The sequence below is a fragment of the Glycine max genome, chromosome 6 (genome assembly GCF_000004515.6).
Source record: "Glycine max cultivar Williams 82 chromosome 6, Glycine_max_v4.0, whole genome shotgun sequence".
NCBI classification, from domain to species: Eukaryota; Viridiplantae; Streptophyta; class Magnoliopsida; order Fabales; family Fabaceae; genus Glycine; species Glycine max.
Genome location: NC_038242.2, coordinates 50,907,569 through 50,916,150, shown reverse-complemented (window position 1 = coordinate 50,916,150; position 8,582 = coordinate 50,907,569). Strand labels below are relative to the sequence as shown.

Here is an 8,582-nt window from a genome sequence, read left to right as displayed (position 1 = left end):
GTACAAGCTCATTTCTTTCCTAAGAATATGTAAGTTTTACTTGCAACTAGTTGTTACTTCCCTGAATTCCTTGTCCAAAAGTCAATGATGAATGTAACCATGGTTTTCTTGAACTGAGAAGCATATTGGGTCAACATTTTGTCTGAGTTAGTGTGTAAAGCAAAAGAACTAGTGCAAGCATACAAGCTTCAAAATGTAGTTAAGACTGCAGACAACTTCTGTTCATGTTTGAAGCTTGATAGAAACACAGATGTTAGCTATAGTAATATGAGGAAGGCTGCTTCTTGGGAAGATTTGACTGACAACTATTTATTCTGTTCTAAAGCTGTAGATCCTCAGTACAAGGATTTAAGGCATTTTCAGTGGCATTGGGAAAAGGGGGAGCCTGTCATTGTCAGCAATGTGCTTGAATGTACATCTGGTTTAAGCTGGGAACCGCTTGTCATGTGGCGTGCATTACGTCATGTAACTAATACCAAGCATGGCCAACATTTGGCGGAGAAAACAATTGATTGCTTAGATTGGACTGAGGTTTGCTTAATTTCCCAATCTTTAACTTTATTGACCATGGAGAGCTTTTTACACAAATTTCATTCTTCACCTTCATTCTCATGAAGATTATGTTTAATTGTTTAATGTTGGTACTTATTTTAACTGGAACCACTGCAGTTATGGCATTTGGAGAATTATTTAATATTAGCAATTTTTATGTTGTTGAATTTCCTACATGTTTCCTGAATTCAGTAACTCCACCTTTTCTGGATTGAGACTTGAGAGTTATTTCAGTGCATTTAATATTGTCAGTTATTGAATTCCATAGAGTCATCAGAACAGAATGTCCTTGAAATATTTTGTGAAGTACTGAAAAATTACAATTTTTTGGTGGATGGTTCCACTTTAAGAAACAGTTTGTAGATGTTCTGCTATCTGGGTCATAAAGAGATACCGGCCTAAGGTGGAATGTTGGTAAACAAAACGCACATTAGGGTGATAATTAGAAATCATTTTTCTGAGTGTAGTTTTTATATCAGTCTCAAATTTTAAGCCCTTGTTTCATGCTTTATGCTGTCTCTCCATCATTCTCAAGAAATATGGCTAGTGTGATCAATTTATCCTGCTACCATCATCATCATATTCATCTTCTTAGTCCTAGGTTTTGCTCCTTATCTTATCATCTTAGAAAATTTTATCTCAATGTTTGGCTGTTTCTTGTCCCTGCCCCATTTTGCTGTTTTTGCTTTGCCTGCCCAGACCTTTCTTGTTGCCCTTGCATCCTTTGGTATGTTTGTCTAGTTCTTAGACTTGCAGCATCTAGCTGATGTTGGGTAAAATGTGCTTTTTATTTTTTTTAGTTTGTTGAAAATGTTATTTTCGATTTGTACTCATTCTGTTTTTCTGTTTAGTAATCAGACTAGAGTAAATCATATCTGCTTTATTTTACTGATTTAGTAATTCTTTACTGGACTTGTTTATTCAGTTGCTGCTGATTTCTGCATTTCTCTTTTGAGGTATTGGTTAAATGCAGGGGGAAATTAATATCCACCAACTTTTTACTGGCTATACAAATGGTCGTAGAGATTGGCTTGCTTGGCCACAGATATTGAAATTAAAAGATTGGCCTCCTTCTAATTTATTTGAGGAACAATTGCCTCGTCATTGTGCTGAGTTCATATCTTCCTTACCCTTCAAGGAATATACTGATCCTCACAAAGGTTCTCTTAACCTTGCTGTGAAGTTGCCTAATGGTTCTCTAAAGCCAGACCTGGGGCCAAAAACATATATTGCTTATGGATTTCCTCAGGAGCTTGGACGTGGTGATTCAGTGACTAAGCTCCATTGTGATATGTCTGATGCAGTATGCTCTATTTGCTTATTTCTTTCCTGGGCTGTTATTTTCAAGGATTTCTTCTAAATTATTTGAACTTTTTAAATAGATTTCATATTGGATGGTGTATAGTTTGTAGGATGTATAAAGTGTTGTCTTTGATAAGCCATTGCATTTCTCTGTTCTGTTTCTTATGAGTAGTTTGTGGCTTCAATTCCATGTCAGTTTTTAAGTTCTGTGCATTGTCTTCAATTCATAAACTCTCATTTGATTCTATATTTGACGAGTTATTTCCCTGGTTGTTATAATGATTGATTGATAATTAGAAAAACTACTCTTGTTTTGATAGTAGAATCATCACATTAGTATGGTTAAGGACTTGAAATGAATGATGCCTTTGGCTTAGAGAAGGCTTTAATTTGCGTATATATACTTATGTCAGTTGCATAGATTTTCCTGATCAAACATTGGTTAGTGTTTTGTATATTTTGCTGTATGTGGCCCTGAGTGCATGCTTATCAATGAAGGAATTGAAGCATTTTTTTTTTTAATAATTTTGCTGTTTTAGGTAAATGTGTTGACTCATATTGCTGAAGTGAAACTGGATTCTGATCAACTTACTGTCATTGAGAAGTTGAAGCAAAAGCATCTCGAGCAAGAGAAAAGGGAGCTACTTGGTGATGATCAGGATGGAGAAACTAATGTTGACATGCTTAATATAATTCATCTTCTACAATAAATGCTTTGGACAGGCAAACTAGTGTTGAAGTCATGGAACAAGAAGGTGGATTATGTGATGGGAAAGAAGTTGATCAGTTTCATCAACCGTCTGGTAGTAATGAGGTTGCCATTGCTAATGAGGATGGTATTTCATATGGATCAGAGCTCATAGAGGTTGACAAAGTAAAAATAAATCAAGGTGATTTGTTGTTTGGGGGGGATGCTTCAGATGGTGCTCTCTGGGATATTTTTTGGAGACAGGATGTCCCTAAGTTGCAGGAATATCTGAAGAAGAATTTCAGAGAGTTTAGGTATGTCCATTGCTGTCGTTTAAAGCAGGTAAATTATTAAAATGATTCAGTTATCTGTCTGAGTACTCCTTATCAACCTGAGTCATTTATAACAAATATTTTCACCTTTAGGTTATATTTTTAAATTTTAATATTTGGAGCTTTGCACCCTTATAACATTGACATTCTCCCATTCCCTTATTTTATTCTGATAAAAATTTCATTAAATATGCATGTCATAAAGGATTGGGTGAAGGATCAAGCTGCTAATAAATAGTTATTTAGAAAATAAAAAAAATGTTTCCGTGTTTATTTTATTATGTGGTAAGGAGCTTTTCATTAATATGACAATAGATGTCATGCAATTGCAACTGTGTTCGTTCTTTAAACAAAGTCTGGGAATAGCATTATAGTGCAATTACCAGTCCAAAATACTCATTAATTTTTCAAATAAATATGTTTTATAATTTGCAAAGTGAGAGAGTACAACTAGGAAATTGAGTGTATCCGACTAGACCGAGTTTCCCAGTTCTTACTGGTTCAGTGTTGGGTTGATTACATGGCACCGGGTTAGATGCATATCCGATTTGATATGTGACCCGAGCCGGTGCTATGCCCGGGTTCCGGTTTAACCGGTTGGCCTGGCTGGTCCAGTCTGAGTTTTATAACACTTCACACAAGATCCCTTTGGTCTTGAATCACAGACAGTACACTGCCCACTTACCTTGTACTGAAATTCAACATTTTATTAAAAGAACGAAGACAGCACATTTGAACTCTATTCATGTTACATTAGGTAAAGTTTATGAATTGTTTATACTCTTTTTATTACAGCTCTAACAAAAAAACTAATTCAAATTCAATTTATAATTTTTTTTTTTGCAGGATGATTGACTCTTGGATGTATAGGTCTTTACGCCTTTATCTTATTCTGCAATGACTCTGTGAGAGAGGAAGAATAAAAGGGAATGGAAGTTTGGAAAATTTTAGACTAGAAGAAAGCCAACTTAGAGTTGAGCTTTTTAAGAACAAATTCTATCTCAAAATCAATTATAAGATGAACAAGATTTTTAAAATTTAAATAACCAAATGGTCTAGATCTAAAAATAAGCTCTATTTCACCTAGATATCTAGCTTTGATGGTTGCCACCTTAGATTTTGGGAAATTTAATTCATGTACCATAGAAAAAAGAAGAAAATTATTCATTTGCCAGGTTATTTCTAGTTGTTATGTTTATCTGTTGTATTTGTCTGAAGTTTGTCCTTGTTATGTTTGTCTCTTGTATTATCAGTTGGATCATGCCAATGAATTATCAAACTCCCTGAAAGAAAGTGCCAATATTAACACTGTTTGGGCATCGCTTATTGTTGAAGAATGCACAAGACTTGGTTTGATGGTGAGATGATCTGATAAATATTACATATGCACCAATATTAATGCATGATTCTGATTTATTCTTTTGTTTAGTATTTGTGTATTGCTCCTGGATCTAGACCTTCCCCTGTTGCTGTTGCTGTTGCAAGTCACAAATTAATCACATGTATTTCATGCTTCGATGAGCGTTCACTTGCATATCATGCTGTTGGATATGGAAGAGGATCTCACATTCCAGCAGTAGCCATTACATCATCAGGCACTGCAGTTTCCAACCTTCTTCCTGCTGTATGTTTCATTAATATTGCTTGTTTTACATGGATGTCCTTATTTTCATGAATTTATTTTAGGGTAAAATACATTTTTGGTTCCCCTATAATGCTCAATCTGCAATTTTGGTCTCCTAGATACTTTTATTTTTCACTCAATGTTTGACCATGGATAATCAATTAACGGTCAACTAACAGAAGAACCAAAATCGCTGATTTTGAAAAATTGGGGGACTGAATGTCTTGATTTGGAAATAGGGGGATCAAAATTGCGGATTGAGCATTATAGGGGACCAATAGTGTATTTTAGCCTTTATTTTATTTTGAATGTGTGATGATTTATTAATTTCTTTCCTGTGACTTGGTTTGTTGTCATTCTGAATGCTGTTGCTAATACATGCATTGTTGGAGTTCAATTGGTTGCTTTGCTGGCTCTTTTTTTGCACTTAGTTTTTATTTTTATTTCCATCAACTTGATTTGTAGTTTTCTCTTTGAGTTTAATTCCCCTCAAGGTTTGAATTGTATTTGCTTTTAGAGTTTAATTCAAATTCACTAACTATGATAAAAATCTGATCATAAATTATCAATTATGATAAGAGTATTGATTTTTATAATAATTATTTAAAAATCGTATCTAAAATAATTTTTTAGAATAAATAATACATAGTAAATAATTTATGCACTGAAATTTTATAAAAACTTTTTACACTTTTATTTAATTATAAATTATCATATATATTAAGTCTGTTAATTTTTATAATAATTAATTTAATAATTTTTTATATGTCATCATTTCTAGTTAGTTGATTGAAAGTGTAAAAAACTTTTACACTATTATTTAATCACAAACTGTCATATGTGTGATAAATTTATTGATATTCATGATAATTATTATTAAAGTTATATGATAAATATTTCTAGTTAATTGATAATATAATTTTCTTGCACAAACAATGCACATGCCTATTAATTAACTCAATATTAAATTAATTTACAATTTTTTTTTTTACATTTGACAGTATATCAAAATAAAACTTATGCTTTTATACAAAAACATGAGATCCTTAATGCACGTTGGTTTTATATTTTGTTATATTGTGTTCATGTGTTTTTTTATTTTTTTTTATACAGTGTTCTTGTATTCAATATACTTAAAAATGAAACACTTTCATGCATTCAAGTATACCAAACAAAATTCCAACACTATATTTTGGAGAAATATGGTTTCAATGTGTATTCTTTTTCAAATTTGTAAGAAGAATTTATTACTGTTTATGGTTAATATGGGCTGATATATATTTTTCCTGTAGGGACTGCAACCTAATCTACTAACTACTACTGAACTCTAATGCAGGTCAAGTCTGATCTGGCTAAAAATATCCAATCATTAGAACCAAACTCTAAATGTTATGTCTTGTAATGAGTGATTCTCTTACACTCTGAAGTATAACAATTTTACCTTATAAGGGTTCAATTCAATCAAAGTAAAATGGAAAGCGTTTCCTTATTTATCAAATATGCTTATGTTTTGTAATGTTCTTCTACTAATATGTGGCGAGCTTAATCCAAAGTGATCTTTCTTTTGGAACTATCCAGTTGAATAGCAGCATATTTTCAGCCTTGAACTTTATATTTTATTTGTGACTGTTCTTCTTTAAGAGTGGTTTATGAATGTGGTATTGATATTTGATGCACGATAACTGGCCTTCTGTCAGGTAAAGGTTCAACTTCTTATTGCCATTACTTTAATAACATTAAATACTAATTCTTTAGCCGCTCCCAGATTGAGTTAGATGAGCTGGAAAGTGTTTCCATTCTGTCCATGACCCTTGCATGGGATGAATTTTCCTTCTCTACTTTTCAAGAAGCCCATTATTCGCTTCAAGATTCTCTAGACCAGGTGCCTGACATGCCTTTTTGATATCTTTTCTGTTTTGTTGTTTTATTTACCATCATTCCCTGCTTCTATCATTTTTCATGTAATTTGGAATATTTAAAGTTAAATGGTCAATTCTTTTTTGTATCAGTTTTTACACCTTTGTGAATGAAAAAAGGGAATCTTTCATTATGGTTTGGTTGGGCCTTTCTCTTTGTTTCCTATAATCTAGAGGATCCTTATCTTCTTCTTGGGTTCTGAAAAAATAAAAACATCTACTCCCTCCTGTATTTATGCTTGATGTTATTTCCTACGGTGTGGGTTATGTGTCATGTCTGGTCTACAATTGACACATGGAAATCCAAATGCACTAGAGCTGCCCTCAAAAAACTCAATTTGGTAGAAGATAGATCTATTCCAAGGGTACAAGCTCATTTCTTTCCTAAGAATATGTAAGTTTTACTTGCAACTAGTTGTTACTTCCCTGAATGCCAATATTTGTTTGACATGTTTCTTTAGTTGATATTTGTCTTTTGCATTTTCTTTTCCTTGGGTCTGGTTAAATGTTAATGCTCAAAAGGCTATTTTCGTTATTGTTGTATTTTTTTTGTATTATATGCTAATATTTTAAGATTTAAATACAATGCAGTGCAAACTATGTTTGGGCCAAGCCCATATACTTTCAATAGTCTAATTCTAACTCAATCCATAATAACTCTTTAACATTGTTCCCAAATCCCAAGTTTGAGCATAAATATTAATCATGCCTAGCTTGTTACAAATGAAATAACAGTGTTTTCCGGTCACAACCTTTGTGAACAGATGTGTTAGTTGGTCACTTGCCCTTATGTGGGAGGTAGATATAAGATTTTGTTGAACCTTCTCTCTGATAAAATGACAATTTATATGCTTATTCCTCTCATGAAAAACTGTTGTTGAAAGACAGAAAAACAAATACAACAGACGTTGGAACTGTGTCTTAACTACACAACAAAGTCTGCTTTATACAGTATGATTGCAATAAATATAATTATAGGAGGTTTTATTCTTATATACATGATTTGATATGCCTATAAATCACATTCTAATCAAACGTGCCTATAATTACAAAGATCCTAATTAAATAAGGGAACAAATCATAAAAAAATATAAAAAGAAGAATGATTCTTAAGAGATCATCTAGGATATTCTAAAAATAGGGGGACTGAATGTCTTGATTTGGAAGAGGAATAAATTATTCAAGTTTGTTAAGATACAAATAATATTTTTGATCTCTTTAGGTGACTAACAAAATGTGCAGGTTGTGGAGGCAAGTCAAGATTTTGTGCCACTTATTTTGAGGCAAGTCAAAATGTGCAGTGGCTTTTAATATTTTAGAAAACTTAATGACCTTGGTTCAAATCCTATTTTGTGTTGTTTTTCTCTATTTTTATGTTCACAAACAACACAAAGTAGCGTAAACAACAAAAAAGTAATGTACTGGGCTGTGTGAGAAAGCAATAAACACTACTAAAATAATAGTATTCTACGATGCGCATTCAACAGCAGTGGTTCCAAAAATGATGTTTTAGAGGCGGTGGCATTATAGTAAATAAGAGATGTGCCTTACAATTGCTTTATTTATACTAATTCCTTGGTAACATAATTTGACATTTTGTGCAAAGGTATATCTAAGGAATTATTGGCTAACAATTTATGGGTAAGCTTGTCTCCCTAAGGCAGGACCATCAACCATCTAGCAATTCTTCATTCCAGGTCAGCTTCCTTTCTCCCTTTCTTTCTTATACATAGTCTTATGGTGTACCCCTGGCCATCTTTGATTTTCCTTTTATCTGCACCCCTGGCTTCTGTATTTGGACCTCTGGTTTGTGTTCTCTGTTAACTGCCCCTTGTTCCTCAGCTTTTGTACCAGTATTCCGTATGGTGGTATAAAAATTAGAACAAAGGGAGCATAATGTTGTTTGTTCTTATTATGTTGTAGTTTTGAATTGTATAATGGTTTTTTTTAAGAGTGTCTATTATGCTAATGAAAAAGGATACGTTCACTGCACATTCAAAATTCATTTATGTTAATCACTAAATATGCATTATAATGTTCATAATTAAATTCCTATGCTGCCATATAGTGCTCATCCAAAGTGATGGATGATGCTTTATTTCTAGCTTGGTCTTGGTTAAAAGCTAGAGAGAAAGATTTTCAACACTCTTTTTTAATCCGTAACATTA

At 32.8% G+C, this 8,582-nt stretch overlaps 1 protein-coding gene across 10 annotated transcripts in view; it reads left to right on the top strand.

Annotated features, from left to right (window-relative positions):
• The window catches only part of LOC102661178 (2-succinyl-5-enolpyruvyl-6-hydroxy-3-cyclohexene-1-carboxylate synthase), a 21,230-nt gene that overhangs the window by 5,586 nt on the left and 7,062 nt on the right, over positions 1 to 8,582 (top strand). For 7 of the 10 annotated variants that reach the window (XM_041016815.1, XM_041016813.1, XM_041016810.1 and 4 more), the window contains exons 3-6: positions 326 to 531; positions 2,394 to 2,884; positions 4,128 to 4,232; positions 4,304 to 4,498. In XM_041016815.1, coding sequence (XP_040872749.1) covers positions 2,597 to 2,884; positions 4,128 to 4,232; positions 4,304 to 4,498 — 588 coding nt within the window. In that variant the 5' untranslated portion in view covers positions 326 to 531; positions 2,394 to 2,596. Of the gene's footprint in view, positions 1 to 325; positions 532 to 2,393; positions 2,885 to 3,720; positions 4,233 to 4,303; positions 4,499 to 8,582 lie in introns of those variants that run through there. The other 3 variants (XM_041016814.1, XM_041016811.1, XM_041016812.1) reach the window with 3 other exon arrangements.